The sequence below is a fragment of the Rhinatrema bivittatum genome, chromosome 4 (assembly GCF_901001135.1).
Source record: "Rhinatrema bivittatum chromosome 4, aRhiBiv1.1, whole genome shotgun sequence".
NCBI classification, from domain to species: domain Eukaryota; kingdom Metazoa; phylum Chordata; class Amphibia; order Gymnophiona; family Rhinatrematidae; genus Rhinatrema; species Rhinatrema bivittatum.
Genome location: NC_042618.1, coordinates 257,939,851 through 257,957,497, shown reverse-complemented (window position 1 = coordinate 257,957,497; position 17,647 = coordinate 257,939,851). Strand labels below are relative to the sequence as shown.

Sequence of the window (17,647 nt, the reverse complement as noted above, 5' to 3'; positions counted from 1 at the left end):
CTGTAAAAGAATAGAAAAGTTTAAAAGTCGCCTAGAATATCACCAGAAGATATAACGTGGAACTTAACATTAATATTCCCCAACCTGCAAAACTTAACCAAGTTATATTGGTGATGAATAACCACTAGTATTTCTCAATCAGTAGATTTTAAAATACATCAGAAATGTTCACAAATTCTCCAGTAATTTTGGTTTACATTTTGTGCATACATTACATTGAAAATATTTTAGTTTCTTGTTACAGTGCCCTTCCACACAATTTTCTTGGAACTATTTAATTAACTTTCCTATATGTAAATATTTTTTTTCCTAGAAAGGGTGAATTTAGACTTGTTTTTATAAAGATAAATTAAGACTATAGTACTTTTGTATAGTAACTTTTCAATTCATTTCAGCTCATTATTTTACACTCTAACAGTTGAAGGTGGGGTATTATATTGAATCTTTAGAGGGTCTCCTAAAGTGGTGTTAAAATATTTGCATTATAACCAGATACCACTACCCCTCCTTGTATACAGTCTAAGGATAACAATCAAGAAAAGGCCCAGAACAGTTAGTGTCTATTAGCATTTGAAATTCGTTGTACACAACGTTTAGATTACAATGAAGGGAGAAACCAAACTGCGTTCACAGTCCATTTTCCCTCTTTTAACTGGGGAAGGAAAGATACAGACAAATGCTTAAATCATCTTCAACAATCCATGAATGGCAAGATATGTTTACATAGAGCATACCTCTTCAGCCCACCAAGTTTCTAGTTCTTCTTGCCTAAATATTTTTTAAGAAGTGCTTTGTGTATTTATTACTAGTTTTCTTCAGTTTTATTTTCCCTTTTTCTTTAATATTTTTTTCTCTGTTCCTGCTTCCTCAATGAGCTTTAATAATGTGGTTCACATGTTTGACCTTCTCTGTTTCCTGCTGTAAAATCCTAACTTTTCTAAACGGGTATTCTTTCTCTTTTTTCCAACAAACTTCCTCTTTGAATTTAACATAATCTTTTGTACCTTAGCTTTTACTATGTTATACATTTAGATAATCAAGCGTCCCCTCCTCTCCTCCCTGGAACCTGAATTAGGTGTAGCTAAGACAGGGGGGGGAGGGGCAACTAGGAAGGTGGCTATGAAGAAAAGCCTAGTTGCGGGTCATGGGGAGGGTGACAGTTGATTGGCTGATGCAGCTAGGTGTGGGCGTGGTTTCTACAGGTGAAATTGAGAGCAGCTGCAGTAGTGGTTAGCATTATCGTTTGTGTGGGACGAGTTCTTTTTTTCCCCTCTCGTTTTTAGTGCTTTCTGGTTCATGTGCTTAGTTTATTTATTGTTTAGGGTTGTGTTGAGCTTGTTCGTTTCATAAATAAAATGAATTTTCTGTTAAGTTTTTTCCTTTTCGGATTAGTGGATCAGTTGCATGCAGGTAAGGAAGGCTGTTAAAAATCTTTGATCTAAAATCTTGCTTTTCCCAAGAAGTGGTCTTATTTTATGGGATCTGCTTAGGTATTTGGAAGGCTACACGCTGTTCTTGCTTTCTGTGTCTCTTTTTTACACCCTAAAAGCTACAAATATTTTGTATCTAATCTAGAGATCCTTAAAGCTACCCAAGAAAGTAGTAAAATAAACTTGGAAGCCTAACTCGGTGATAAGTGTGACTATTGCCTAGAAAGAACTTCACCGACTTCTAGAACAACTTCTTCTTAAATTTAATAACTGCTGGGGATTAATACGCTCTTTTTATAGCTATTTTAACTTATAAAAATGCCAAGCATTGAAACTCGAATAATATGTAGACTCCAACTTCTAAAGACTTAAAAACTTTAGATTTTATGCTTGCGTGAATGATCATCTCGTTTACTTTCTGGGAGGTTTTTTGTTTTGTTTTGTTTTTTTTACCTGTCAGGATGCTTTGCGTGGAAATAGATGTATCTGTATTTAATCTTGACAACTACGATAATCTGTGATGTTTGGGTTCGTGAGAAGATTACTGTTCTCATTTCTTGGACTACCAAGGAACACAATTTTAGTATATAAACCCGCTTATACTCCTAGATTTTTTAAAACATGATTTAAGACGCGGGGGGTTGGGGTTTTTGGTTTTTAAACCTAGGAAGGATTAGATTTTAGGGAGAAAACTAATAGGATGCCCTTATCTAGTAAGGGTGGTGTTGCCTTACACCTTTTATTTAATGTAAAATAAAACAAAATTGCATCGTAAACTATAGTAATTAAACGAAAAATAAACTGGGTTGGGTTTGTGGACCTCTAACTTTTTTTTCTTCAGGGTTTTATTGCTGGTAAATGCCTTGTGTGAACACTACTGGATAGTATTCTAATGTGATACGTGCAGTAACTGTGTGGTGGGGTTTTTTTTTTTTCTTTTTAGCTCAAGTAAAACCACAAATTACAAACCAGTTGTTAATCACGAATAACCCCACTCTTACTACAATTGCCCTGGAAAAGCCTTTCTGCGTGTTTGGTACCGATGGCTCGTGTAACAATTGCAATATTTATCTGTATGCTGTTGATGTTGGTAAGTATCTTACAACACTTTGTTTCCTGATCTCTTGCTGCTGGATGGTGATTGTTTGAATGAATAACTACAGATTCCCGCATAACAGGGTAACGCCATCAGTTGACAATTACAAGTTTTCCCTTACGAAACTTGTTTTGCATGTCCTGTAAAAGTGCAGTAGTATAGTTGACACGGTTGTATAACCATTAATTTAACTGATGGTACCTTCCGTTCTTGTCCCAGGAACCTCCTAGTTGGTGTTTGTGTGGGTCTTTGGGGGGGGTTCTTTAACGCTTGACGCTTCTATCCTGAACGACCTCAGGGTCGGTCTGTCAATACCTGCGGATACTCACTGGTAGCATGGCGCTTCCTTAAGACTGAAAAAAGATAATCACGCCATGTCTTAAGGCGTAATTCCTGTGTATCTTACTAGTACTTCTCATGTGGATACAGGCCCTCTTTGAGAAGTGAGATGGACACTTTGTGCTCCCTCTGAGTAGGGGGGTGTGGTTTTTTTGTTTTGTTTTCCCCCCCCCTATATCTGAAACTCTCAAATCCATGGCAATCCAAACTTGTTACAGGCATGTGTAAATGTTAATCTGGCTAGGACTTCATATTGACACCCCCCCCCCCCCCCTTTGAAGAAGCACCTTCGTTATGTAGGAGTTTTGCCTCTTTGTAGGTGAACTTCACACCCAGAGACTGACTTTCTGCATGAACTAGAAACTGTCCTTAATTTTGTCAAGCTTTAGAGTATGCAGGCAAAACTGCACTAAACTTTTAATGCCGAGTCGTAATTGTTTTTTGCTTTCTTCCCCCAACCCTTAATTAATGGTCTGCTTTCTATATATTTCTGTACTAGCTGGCTTTCTTCCTTGCTAGAAAGAAAAAAATGTAATTAGAATTGTCATGCCACTTTTTTGTAAAGAATGGTTTAAATTTACTTCCTGTTAAGTATTGCAACCACTATATGGAAAACTTGTTAAATGGAAATCTTCCTTCGGGCATTAAACCTTTGCAGTGACCTAGGAAACTATGTGGTAGATTTAGTTTGGTGTGTGTTGTGTGCTTAGTCTTTAAGCTGCTTCATCTCTATTAAAGCCAAACTGCTCCTTCGTTGGCCAGCATTGTTTTCAAAGTCTCTTGAGCATAGGGTTCTTATTGCATGAATGCCTTGTTGTACTAAGCATGCATCAAGCTTGCTTTTCCATGCAAAAAATATTTCCTAGTAACCTATTTGGAGGGCAGGTCTAAAATACATTTATCCAGGTAAAAATCTGTCTGCACATCTACCTTTTTTTTTTTTTTTTTTTTTTTTTTTTTTTTTGTACCTTGTTACTCGCTGGGTGTGCTTTTTAGCCACATTGTGTTCCCTCGGGCATGTTTAGGGAAAGGGAAGAAAAAATGCATACAAATTGCATTTTCACATCTCTTCTAGAGAAAAATACTTGCAAGTTTAATACTGCATGTACAGTGTTTCCTCTAACGAATGCAGAGACCCCAAAGTACCTGCAAACTTGAAGTAATGCAGATAGTCTGAAAACTGCTCATTTGGTTTATATTTAACTTTTTTTTTTCTTTTTTTCTTCTCTTATATTGAAAAAGATATCTAGGCATGGTGGTCCAGTATGTAAATGTGCAGCAGAAGTCTTTTGTTTAATGTCTCTCTTTTTAGGGGTGTTCCCTTGAACCAGGAAAAAAACCCCCCAAAATGGGCTCCCCTCCCCCACTGCCACACATTCTCTATCCCTAAAATGGAACTGGGCTGAGGATCTCTCTTCCAGCTCTCTGCTTACCATCTTCCTGTGGGTCCAGCTAAAAATCAATGCTAAGGGCAGGAGCAAAACTCACTCTTGCCAACCTTCTGGAGGACAGTACTGAAGTGACATTACATTTTAAATATACAGCTGTTGGGGCAGGAGCTTAGCATTGCTTTTAGGTATACAAGTAGGGAGAGAGCCACACTCTTTTTCTTTTTTTTTTTCTTAATGGGAGGCCCATCAGGATTTTGAGCTGGAGAGTGGGGAGGTTACTTGGAGGCCCCGTTTGAGATTTTTGTATTCATTACAAAACATACTTTTTTTTTTTTTTTTTTTGGTAGGAGGCCATCTTAGTCTTACTCCATTTAGAATAAAACTGAAAACAGCCTCATCTTGTTAGCATTGTTTGCACTTTTTTAACAAATGTACAACTGCAATGTAGTGTTATTAAATGGATATGTCTATATTACTGAACTCTTCTTTTTTTATTCAGGAGTTTTAACATGCTTTTTGAAGTTGTTGCATAAATTCAAAACTTGCTTGAAGCTTTTCTGGAGCACTTTCTAGTTTCTCCTGCTCTAATATTGGATTGTTGAGAATCCTGTGCAGGCAGGATGGATATCCATATAGAGAGATGAGACCTTGCAATGTAATGGCTTGATTACAAAAAGCTTTTTTAAACTCTCTGTAGTCAGAATGTAATTTGTTTTTAACAGCCAGTCTGGATATGGCAGTAGTTGATGACAACAATGTGCCCCTGAATTCCACATTCCAAAGAACAAATGGAGGAAAACTGGGACCTTACAAAGCTGCATCATTTGGACAACCAAGCTGTAAATCTCCCCCTCAGCTTGACAATGTTCAAGATCTCAATCAAGTTGCTGCTATTTTGGATGGTTACCTTGTACGGGTTGGAGATGATGTAAACTGTCTTACTGACCCAAATTATCTAGGAGCCTGCAATCCACCACTTTCTCAGGGAACCACTTACAGGTGTGGTATTAAAAACTTTCTTTCTCTCTTATAGGTGTGGATAGGAGTTTTCCTAAATGCATATCAAATTTCACTGTGAGCCTTGAAGTGGATCTGTTGGGTACTAAGATTACTATAATATGATACAACAGGGCATGCAATATTGTTTTGTGGTATTCTAGGACAGTGTTAAGTCTCATGCATGTTCACTGTACTTGCATATACTGGAGGAAGTACATGCAAATCTCATGCATAATCACTATGAATATTCTGAAAGTCAGACCTGTCTGACATTCCACAACCAGAGTTGCTTACCCCTATAGCAAGAATTTGGTGATAAAAGTATTAACTTTTGCACTCTGTGTTTATATGACACTGGATTATAATGTGCATTACAAATCAAATCCAGACTAGTTTCAGTTCTGAACCCCTACAGTGAAAGGGGAAGACTTTGATCACACAAAATGCACAGCAATGCCATCTAATTAATCTAAACTTCTAAAGACCATTTTACTACAGAAGTGGAGGTAAATCAAGGTTTAGTTGTACACTGTGTGCTGGGGAAGAGGTAATTCTCTAATATTTTTAATGTTAAAGCAAACCTTGCTCACAGGATTTAACATCTGGCCCATATCACTTAACATGGGATCAAACACTATTTGGCTGGAACGTCTGCATTTTTTTGTTGCAAGTATTGCATCTTGCTTGAGTTTCTGGTTTTAGAAAATGGCAGGCAGGCTTTTTTCCTTCATGGCGTGTATATCATGAAATGACTGAAGAAATTATTTTATACCTAGAACGTGTAAATATTTTAGTTTGAGAAATAATAAATTCCAACATATTCATTCATAATGCAAGTGTTTAAAAACGTGCACCCATTAAAATGGCTTATTGCAGGTCTTCCTTTCCCCCCCCCCCCCCCCCCCCCCCAAAAAAATAGCTTTAACAGAGTACACTTACCTGTTTCCATCTATAAACAACTTTCTAGTACTTCATATCCACAGGCAAGACTCATGATAAATGTCTTTCTTTTTATTTGTTTTGTTCCATCAGGTTTAGATACATTTTAGTGACGAGAGAAGGCAAAATGTCAGACCAAACTCTTTGGTCTGATCCAATTACAACAAAAACAGGTAAATGACTAATTCTGTTTGAATCAAATATGTAACACTACTTTTTTTTTCTTCTCTTCCCCCCCCCCCCCCCCCCTTCATACACCCATCCTCTTCCCAGCAGCTTCTGCCACATCCCTCAAAACAGCTGCAGTCTTGCCCTGGCCACTTCCACAGTCACGGCTCCCCCCCCCCTTCATGCTTCAGCTTGGTTTTGTAGGCTGCAAGCCTGAGAAGCTTCAATAAATGTTAATCAGTGGCACCACAAAATAGCTAGCTCTGCCTAAATGCTCCTCCCTCATTTCTTCAGGAGGCACTAGTATGCCCAGAAGCTATGGCCCAGTTGGACTAGCTGCAGCCAGAACAGAAGAAAACACTGCAAAGGGCAGGGCCAGCTTTTGATGCATGTGACTGCACAAGATGCCATGCTTAAAGTACTTTGTTTCAGTTTAAAACTTCCAATTTGTTAAATTATCCCATAAATCTAATGGCTCACTCTTTTGTGAAGGGTGAATTTTCTTTCTAACGTCTACAGAGGCTTTTTACAAGCTAAAACATCTTCCAAAGTATACTTTGGCTGAAGAAAAGGGTGCCATGCAATGTAAAAACTGTCTGAAATGTACTATCACCTAGTAACATCATTCTTTCCCCTAATTACTCTTTGAGAATAAACTGACTTAACATTTATTTGTTACACTTTATTTTATAGACTATCATATTTCCCTTCTGCAGTCTCTTCTCCAAGCTGAAGAATCTTAACCTCCTTTAGGGGAATCGTTCCATCCCTCTTCTCATTTTGGTTATAACTCTGCCTGAAATACATAGGCATATTGCTGTCACTAAACTCTGTAACAAGACAGATCTTAGAAAAATATAATTATAAAGTTGTGCTTTCATACAAAGCACTATAAATACCATGATTGATTCAGTGCACTAATCTTTTTGCTTGAATAGACTCAACGCTTGTGTGTTTGTTTTGGGGGTTTTTTGGTGTGGGGTTTTTTTGCGCAAGTCTCTAGTCTGGCTTCTATAGTAATTTTTCCATTAGAAATTCTCTTCTAAAACTGGGTCATAGATATCAATCCAAGTTTCTTTAGTCAGCCTAGTTCTTGGGATGGAGGAGCTATGATGGGGCATCTGTTAAGCATGAGGCTTTTTTTTGTTTTGTTTCTAGACTTAAGTTTTGGCTATGCCCCCAGTATAACAGTCTTGGGGGGGGGGGGGGGGGTTCAAAATAACATGGGTGGACACTATGGCCAGTACCTCCACCCCCATTCCCTTATCTGATTGGTCATCTCAGTAGTGGCTAAGTCTATAAAATACTTTAATTTCTGGCAATGCTCTCTCCTGTGTCTCTCTCCTCCCTCCCCCCCCCCCCCCTTTCTGTTTCTCAACCCATTTCTGTGGTTAAAGCAGCTACACTTCATGAAATTCTCTCTGGATGCCTCAGAACAATTTCAGAGGCTTCTATACTGCTGAAGCAGCTGAAAGGAGGTAGAATAAATTTGCGAAAAGCAAAGACTCTTACATATCTCTGGCAAGAGCACCAGTGGTTCCCCATCCTTTTATCCTTCCTTCCTTAAAGGCATATAGGGTATCATGGACTGGTAGTGATTCCAGTGCCTCCAGAACCTCACTATCTGCTGCACCTTTACCAGGCTGACTCAAATGAGACATGATCCTGAGCCAAAAATGAGGGAGCACAAACTCTTGAGATCCAGCTGTATCTCTGCCCCTGAACCATACCTTTGTAAAACTTTTTGATTTGGTTGTCTTCCATTATTTTTGATCTATTTAGAAATACATGATCATGCCTCCTAAACATAGCTGGCATCTAAAGTACTCTGCATACAAATCCCTCTGCTTTATCTCAGCCAGAGATGACATTGTCAATTGTGTGTTTATTTTTGGAGGGAATAAACTTTCAAAGGATTAGAAGGGAAATGTGAGCAAATATCTTCAAGGTGCATACGTTAGAGCAAGAGTTTGACAGGATTTTAACAGGTATGCTAGAAATGCTTTTAATGAATGTAAATACACTATGCTGCCTGTTGCAAGATAGCAATAAGTTGTGATGTTCTAACTCTGTTATAAATGGGTACATATGAGGTGAAACTCCTTTAACTTGAGTCTTTAGGCTGCTAGGTTCAAAACAGCTCATAACTGCTTAAATCTATTGATTGCATGAAAACTTCAGCTTTTCCATAAAAAATGTCCCTTTTTAACATCTTTATTCCTGCATCTTAATTACTAACATCTCTTTTTTGAATGATGCATTTAATGAGCAAAAATTCTTTTTAGTGAAAGATCCTTCATGGATTGATGCCTGGCCAGGCCGAAGAAGTGGAGGAATGATAGTCATCACTTCCATTCTAAGCGTTCTTATCTTTCTCCTTTTGGTTGCATTTGTTGCTGCAATTCTGACATCTGTGATGTAAGTGTTTCATCTCTATCTTTTGTCTTTAAGTTTACTTAAGTGGTTTGGATCTTTTTTTTTTGCTAATCTAGGCCTGTGGCTTTAACTCCTTGCATGTAACATATGCAAAACAAATGGGGATGTAGGGTATAGTTACAGTATCTTTGTCCTAAAACAAGTGTTCAGTTTTAGGTTACTGTTAGAACTTTCTATTTCCTAGCATGCAGCAGATGGACTCGGGACCAATGGGTATAGTGTACTCTTGATAGGAGTTGGAGACTGAGTCTGATTTCAATCTGACATCACTACATATACTGGTGCATGAAGCTCTGCTCTTCAGTATTTCTCAGTCTCCTTAGCAGTTTGGGACTGTACATACGCTTGCACAGCATTAGAAAATCCAAACCAAAGAAGAAAATTCCAGAATAACAAAAGAAAAATCTTACCTCTACAGACTAGCCCCGCTCTCCTGCGGTGATACCTAAGGGTCCCTCCCCTAGTCGAAATCCTAAGGTGATTTCCGAGATCCCTCAGAGGTAAGCCTCTGTCCAGTAGCAGGTTCCCGGTGTGGACTTAGCCCCCAGGAATGGGAGTGGCTGAGAGGCAGCGGGTGCGATAGAGTGCAGCGGTGAAGGTAATTTTCCCTCTTGCCCTGCAGCTGGAGGCCACCTGCCACCAGACTGGGAAACGCCGAGACAAGGTAAGGTAGAAAACTTTCTTAAGTCTCTGGTCTCTGAAGCTCAGATAGCGGCACAGATCGCCAGCTGGCATCTGTACCATCGGGTTGATCAGCCCAGTCCGGGCTAGACCCTGATCTGATATGAGAGCCCTCCCACGTGGAGACCCTCCAGGGTGGTTGCCATCTTGCTCACATGGTCGCCGATGCCATTTCCCCTTGATCGCCGGGCGCACAAATTACTTGTGCGCACAGCAGCACGCACAAGGGTGCCAGGCACACAGCTACCTGCTCAACTGTGCCGAGCGCACAAGTTAAGGCTGTGAGCGCACATCTTCAGTGCACCCGGAGTGCATAACTAAGCCCCTCTTCTTCCCCCCCCCCCCCCCCCCCCCGGCGCACACACTAAACGCACAGACTGGGGTTTCAGCGACCTACGTGAACAAAACATGGCACCATCGGCCAAAAAAACCAAGGCACAAGTCCGCTGCACAGCACGAGGAGGCCATGGCTCTGTCTACAGTGTGAGGGGAGGCCCTCCCTAGCCAGTACAGGAATCTGGATCCACCGATTAGTACACAGGACCTCTCTATCCCCAGCACGACCCTCCCTCAAATGGGCCCCCCCGGGGGAATGCAGTGGCTTTCAACCTAGACCCAGGATCCTTCTCTTGGGTAGAATTCTTTAAGGGTCTACATACCTTTTGTCTACATGCACCCGGCACTACCAATGACAGACACATCCTCCACCAGAGTGACCCTAGCCTCCCAGGGCCTTCTAGGCCTTCAGAGATGTGCCTCACCATAGGGGACACAGAAACCTCAGACAAAGATCAAGACTCCCTGGAGGAAGGGGAAATCCCTCAAGGAATGGAACGTTACTGAACCATGAGGCATTTCTTCTCCAAAGATGAGTTACCAGATCTCATGTCTCTCAGCTTGAAGGAGCTCGCCATCCCAGGCACAAATGCCACAGGGGAACCAAAAACAAATCCTCTCCTAGAAGGACTCAGTCAGGCCTCCTGCCATTTCCCTTTGCTGTAAGCCGTACAACAGCTGATCAACCTGGAATGGGATGCTCCGGAGGCAAGTTTCAAAGGGGGATGTGCCCACTGGAACCCTCAGCCAAAGATCTCCTGGTGTTCCCCAAAGTGGACACCATGGTCTGTGCAGTTAGAGCGCACTACCATTCCAGTCAAGGAAGGAGCAGCACTCAAGGATGCCCAGGACAGATGTCAGGAATCCATCCTTAAACAGTCATTCAACATATCAGCTAAGTCACTGCAGATTGCTGCCTGCTGTGCCATGGTGACACGCACCTGCTTATCAATGACGAGGAACGCTGTCACGCCCGTCTGCACTAGAACCAGCAATATCCTTCCTCATGGATGCAACCTCTGACCTGGTGCACACCTCAGTCAGGGGCCAGAAGGCAACTCTGGCTCTGAAGCTGGTCAGCAGACGCGACTTCCAAGACAAAACTCATGAGTGCCCTTTAAAGGATCCCTCCTGTTCGGAAGTGAACTGGAGAAGTTAACCGACAAATGGGGTGAATTCAGTACCTCTGCTACCGGAGGACAAGAACAAAAGAAGCCAATGTCCCTCTCCCTGATTACCTAAGGGCAGAGGATCACAGTGTTTTTTAGACCCTACAAGAGTACATATCAAGCACCTCACCCTGCAAGCAGGGGCCAGTTCTTTCAGAACAAACACAAGAGGGGAGCTGGCACAGGCCCCAGCTGTACCCCACAATGAGAATCAGCCGACCCATCCACAGGAAGAAGCCATAGGGGGCAGGCTTGCCCTATTCTACCAAAGATGGGTCAAGATAACAGTGGACAAGTGGGTCCTAACCATCATTCGAGAGGGATACTATCTGGATGTCCACAACATCCCTCCAGACAAATTCGTAAAAGCTCCTTGTCATGCACCCTCCAAGAGGACGGCAGTGGAAACCACACTGGCCAAACTGCTTGCCCTAAAGGCCATAACGCCAGTGCCCACACAACAAAATACTAGGCACTATTCAATCTATTTTATCGTCCCCAAGAAAGAGGGAACATTCCGGCCCATATTGGACCTCAAGTCAGTCAACCGCTACTTGAGGGTACCATACTTCCGCATGGAAACCCAGCACTCTGTCATACAGGCAATACAGCCGGGAGAATTCCTTACATCCCTGGACCTGTCAGAAGCCTACCTGCACATCCTGGTCCATCACGAGCATAAAAACTTCCTGGACCACCACTACCAGTTCAGGTGCTACCCTTTTGGGCTAGCCACAACCCCTCTGACATTCACCAAAATCATGGTTGTAGTGGCGGCGACACTGAGGAAAGAAGGAATCCTCATATATCATTATCTGGATGATTGGCTGATCAGGGCAAAATCTCCAGAGGAAAGTCATCAGGCGACCACCAGAGTGAACTCTACTGGAAAACCTCGGGTGGGTTGTCAACACAAACGAGCTGTCTGCAGCCCTCCCAATCTCTAGAATACCTGGGAGTCTGTTTCATCACCAGACAAAACAAGTTCATTCTTCCTCCTACAAGGAGAAAAAAACTGAACCAATTGTGAAACCTGCTAAGAAGTTTTCAACCCAAAGTATGGGACTACCTCCAAGTCAACTCCTGGAAGTGGTCCCATGGGGAAGAGCCCACATGCGACCGTTACAGCACTCCCTACTGTCTCGAGGGAACCCAATGTCCCAGGACTACTTCGTTCGCCACCCAGCTCCAATGGCTAAAAGACCATCTGAGCAAGGGGAGTAAGGCTATCCCCACCGACCTGGATCTTGCTAACCATGGATGCGAGTCGACAATGGTAGGGAGCCCACTGCCAGGAAGTGATGGTACAGGGGCAATGGGACAAGGAAGAGTCAGGATGGAACATCAACCAACTGACTGGAAGCCCAGGGATCAGACTAGCCTGCCTATGGTTCATCAGACTCCAGGGCAAATCTGTCATGTCGGACAACATGACAACAGTTGCCCACATCAACCGCCAGGGAGGAACCAGAAGCAAACAGGTGTCCCTGGAAATAGACCCCCTAATGTCATGGGCAGAAGCAAATCTACAAGGGATCTCAGCCACCCACATCGTGGGAAAAGACAACGTCTCTGCAGAATACGTCAGCAGAGTCTAGACCCAGGGGAATGGATGCTGTCAACCACAACCTTCCAGTTGATAGCAAACGGCTGGGGAACCCCAGCCATGGATCTCCTGGCAACCCAGTCCAACGCCTAAGTTCCCAACTTCTTCAGTCTCAGATGAGACCCACAATCCCAAGGGATTGATGCCCTCATCCAGACCTAGCCACAGGAAGACTTGCTATACACCTTCTTTCCCCTCCCTTCTCTCCCCCCCCCCCCCCCCATGGCCATTATTGGGCAGGATCATCCGCAATATAGAACACCACAGAGGGCTAGTACTTCTAGTGGCCCCAGACTGGCCAAGAAGGCCATGGTACGCAGACATGTGAAGACTTTTTTTTTTTTTTTTTTTTTTTAACTGAGCCCTCTGCTTCAGAGCCAAAGTGGAAGTCATCAGCCTAGCATCTCATCCTGACGTCTCCTGCTTCCTGAGAGGGGTCAAGCATATTAGACCACAATTAAAGTGACCAGTACCCCTATGGAACCTCAATCTAGTCCTAGACTGCCTAGTGGAAGCCTCCTTCAGACCTACCCACAGTCTGTCCCTACGACTCCTAACCTTGAAGACTGCATTCCTAGTGGCAATATGTTTGGTCAGTCACATCTCCGAACATCAAGCACTATCCTGCCGAACATTCCTCAGGTTCACGCCAGGATCCATACAGCTACACACGGTCCCCTCCTTCCTCCCAAAAGTGGTTTCTCACTTCTGTCTAAACCAAACCATCTTGCTGCCATCTCCAGATGAGCATAAGGACTCGGAAGAATCTCACCATCTTAATGTCAGCCGACTCCTAGTCGGATACCTGGAAAAGTCGGAATCCATACAAAAGACGGACCACCTATTTGTCCTTCACAGCAGGAAGAAACAAGGGGAAGTGGCCTTGCGGGCAACCATAGCCTGCTGGATCAAAGAAGTAATAAAGGTGGCTTACATAGAGGTAGGCAAGCCTCCACCTCTACAAGTCGAGACCCATTCCACTAGAGCCTGGGAAGAAACCAAGATGCTGAGATCTGATGGGCGGCGACATGGTACTCCATTCACACTTCTCCAGGTTCTACCGCCTGGATGTTCAGGCTCAGGAGGACACAGCATTTGCAAGAGCAGTACTAAATGGGCCATGGGCAGCCTCCCACCCAGTTTGGGAGTAGCTTTTGTACATCCCATTGGTCCTCAGTAAATCTGCTACATGCTAGGAAATGGAGAAATTACTTATCTGATAATTTCGTTTTCCTTAGTGTAGCCAGATGGGACTCAGCATCCTGCCCATGGCTGGCACAATACACGGAAACCTCGGGTGACAATTCCCGAGAGCAAGACAAGCATGGGTAAGCCATGCTTCCCTTCAGCTAGGACACCCATAGTTACCAGGTGTCTGCATTTCTCTTGGTTGAGGGCACTGGTGGTCTTCAGCTATTGTCCAAGTTATCCAGACACATCCACAATTGCTTTTCGAGGAGAATACTAAAGAGCAGAGCTTCCTGCATGAGTATATGTACTAGTGCTGATGTCAGATTTCAATCTGTCTCCAACTGCTATCAGGAGCACACTATACCCATTGGTCCTGAGTCCATCTGCTACACGCTAGGAAAACAAAATAATCAGGTAAGTAATTTCTCCATTCTACCTTCTATCTCCTAGATCTTTTATTAATATATCTATAGGTTTAATGAAAGTTGCATCTGAATGACTTATGTGGATTTGTCATATTGGCAGTGTGTATACAGTAGGCTTTTATGATCCTTGCATGTAAGACCAAAAATGGACCTTGGCCTACATTTGAGAGTATACAACTCTATCTACTTTATCCTTTTCAGGGGAGGACCATCTGGTGCCAATGCTACCACACATGAAACCCAGACAACTCAGCAGGCTGTTTCTGAACCATATTCAGGTGTACTGAGGGGATCATCTTTGGAAAGAGACCGTTACGTTCCCAAGCCCCAAGCCTGAGATCATTTAAACTCGTATGTAACCTATCATGAAAAATTAACTTAACTCCTAACTGTACATGTCCTAATATCCTCAACTGTTGCATAACTTTAATCAGTCTTATGGCAGGCCACATGCATTGAAACATGTAGTCTGAATGTTTTCTTTTTATAAACTTTAAAGAATATGCAGTTCATCCTAGTCTTTCTGATAGGGATAGGTCAGTTTTTGTTCAGCTCCACTTTTTTAGTTTGAATGACTAAAATGCACTCATGTGAAAAACCATTGGATCATTATCCTGGTATCAAGTTGACCTACTTTGCAAACATTCTAACTGGATTTTAAATTGTAGTGGGTCGCACATAGCCTTCAGTGAATTTGTTGCAAAAACTGGAATGAGGAGACTGCTTAATTCTTGAGCAAATGTTGCCTTTTGAAAGTTTTAATAATTGGGATGGATATTTTTTTTGTTTTTTAGGTCCCAACTCTTTGACATGAAGTGGACCCTTTCTCCCAGAAGACTTCATAGCTAATGGAAATTAAGCAGGAAAACTCCATGAGAATGTGTGCTAGTTTCCATAGCAAATGCCTCAAAATGTGAATGAACCAGCTCCATGAATTGCTACTAACGATCAAACTCAAATTTTGTTGCTGAAGTCTCTCTAATTTAGTGGTGGGAGACCAGATTTAAGAATTTTTTATGATATCTCTTGAGGAGAAACACTTGGAATATAACTCTGAATTCAAATGCCATTTGCTAGAAAAAATATCAAATTGCCAAAACTTAGTGTAGCAAGCTTCAAATGAGCTTGTTAAGTCTCTTTTGGTTTTGTGTTTTTACTTCTAGTATGCCTTTAGCTCCATACTGTATACCTGTACTATGGTAAGTGACTTAAATTAATCATCTCTGCTGTTTGGTTAGGTTTGCAGGGAGCATGGTACTCTCCTTACCTGAAGTCAACTAGTAGCATCCATTAAAGTATGTTCTGATTTTCATCTGCCCTTAAGAGACCAAATTCAAGCTTCAGTTAAACTGATACTTATTCCCAACTTGCAATTTAGCAGTGTTGAGTCACACTGGTAAAAATCTTTGTAATAGGTTGATTTGATTCCATTTAAGACTATCATCTTATGGCTTCCTTATTTGAGCAAGTAGGAATGCATCTGAAACTCCAGCACTACCTTTAAAAGCTGACAGCAGGACACTAGCTTAATTTGCATTAATAGTTTGTGTTGAACTGCATTCATGTCTTATTTTTAATCTGAAATATGACTTGTGCTATGTATATTCATGGGCAAATTTATAAATAAAATTTAAAAATTGGATATTGGGATCACTTATGCATTCTAAACAGTTTGTAAATGTGTCCAGCCCTTATTAGTAGAATGGAAGTTTCAGGAAGTGTAGGTATCCGTGAAAGGAAAATATATTTCCTAAATGGTAGGTCAGTGAATTAAAGCTTATAAAAGTAGACTCCATGAGTCCTGGGCAGAGATGTCTTAGGCAGCAGAGGGACTGCGATGCATGGAATAATCTGGTCTGGGCTTCCAAGATGGCATTAAATATCTTAGCCTAGACCAGCTTATTCCATGCATCAGAAAAGGTAGCAAGAAGGCCAAATGACTGCCAGAATGGTTAAAAGATAGAGGCTATTTTAGCCAAAATCTTATTCCAAACATTGGAAAGGATCCAACTGAAGAAAAATTGGGGAGGGGGAGCATAAATATTGGCAAGTTTTTAGATGTAAAACCTTGATGAGGCAAAATTAAAAAAAAAAAAAAAGTTGGCTGTAGAGGCAAAAACACTTGTTTAATCTGCAGCAGGAAGCCTGTGAGGGGGTGGAATAGTTAAATGTCACTTTAACCCATCTAGAATTTAGGAAAGACAAGGCCATAGTGAAAAAGCTGAATTAATTCTTTAGTGTTTACTAAAGAGGATGCTGAGGAGTTACCTGTGGTGAGGATTCAGCACTGAAATCTCTGTGATCCTGAATGATGTAATAGGATAGAGTAGCAAGTTGTCTGGTCCAGAGGGATTACACCCCCAGAGTTCTGGAAACTCAAATGAAACTCTAGTTCTATTGCTAGTAATTTGTAACCAACCATTAAAATAGTCTATTGTACTTAACATCACATTGATTGGAGGATGGTCAACCTTTTATAAAGGGCTCCAAGGGTGATTGGGGGGGGGGGGGGGGGGGAGAGAAATTGAATTGGATTCAAAGATGCTGCAGGGTGTGAGTGAGGGGATCAGAGGGACTATTAGATGAAGTGAGATAATTAGAGTGGAGAGCTGGCTATGAGTGAAATATGATAGGGGGTTGAAGGAGGTGGGGGAAGGAGCGAGAAAAGCATAGCGTGGTGTACCCTTCAACTCCCAAGAAGGCAAAGAACAGGCCATGCTTTTGGATTCCAGGTCACACACCCTTGTCCAAGCACAACAGCCAATCCACATACGGCTATTGCCAACCTGCAAAGCAGAGAAGTCAGATTCTGGCTTGAAGAGGAGTCCTGTATTCTACGGGCTGGGGAAAGGAGAGTTGAGGGAGAAGTGAAACTTGAGGATTACCAGAGCTAGAGCCCTTATCTCTAACCCCCTAAGACCATTGGGGGGGGGGGGGGAATGATGGAACAAGGACCACTGGGGCATTTATTGGGGGGGGGGGTGGTGCTGGGGATGGAGGACCTGTGCCAGCTAGCTACATTCTCCTTACCCTAGTGGTGCTGCATCCCCAACCTCAAGGTCTCCTTAGCCTACCCTTACTCATTGAGTGTGAAGAATGCATTCAGCTTGTGTGGGAGAGAGTTCATTCCTGGCCCTGGTTCTGCCCTTTTGCACCAGTCACACCTTTCCATAGCCCTGTCGACTAACCTCACTCCTGTCACAGTTCAGCTTACATTTTGGCTACTAATTGTCCCGTGAAGCTAGGTAATTCCCATGAGGTATGCATTCATGTGCAAGTTGGCTGGGGCACAGTGGACCTATGGAGAAAACATAAGGGTAAGCAAAGCAAATGAGGAGGATGTGGTCATAAAGATTGCAGTTTTCTTGCTGAAACTATTTTATTTGATTTTATGGAATCCATGACACATGGTGCAATGCACTACCCATTTGATCTAGTCTG

General features: G+C 42.3%; 1 protein-coding gene across 1 annotated transcript; it reads left to right on the top strand.

Moving 5' to 3' along the window:
• Positions 1–1,227: 1,227 nt before the first annotated feature.
• Positions 1,228–15,856, top strand: UPK3A (uroplakin 3A). The gene is made up of 7 exons (XM_029600059.1): positions 1,228–1,410; positions 2,374–2,520; positions 4,979–5,255; positions 6,288–6,367; positions 8,648–8,780; positions 14,408–14,557; positions 15,001–15,856. The coding sequence occupies exons 1-6, from the start codon at positions 1,356–1,358 to the stop codon at positions 14,541–14,543; spliced, it is 828 nt and encodes a 275-aa protein (XP_029455919.1). The 5' UTR covers positions 1,228–1,355; the 3' UTR covers positions 14,544–14,557; positions 15,001–15,856.
• Positions 15,857–17,647: the final 1,791 nt, after the last annotated feature.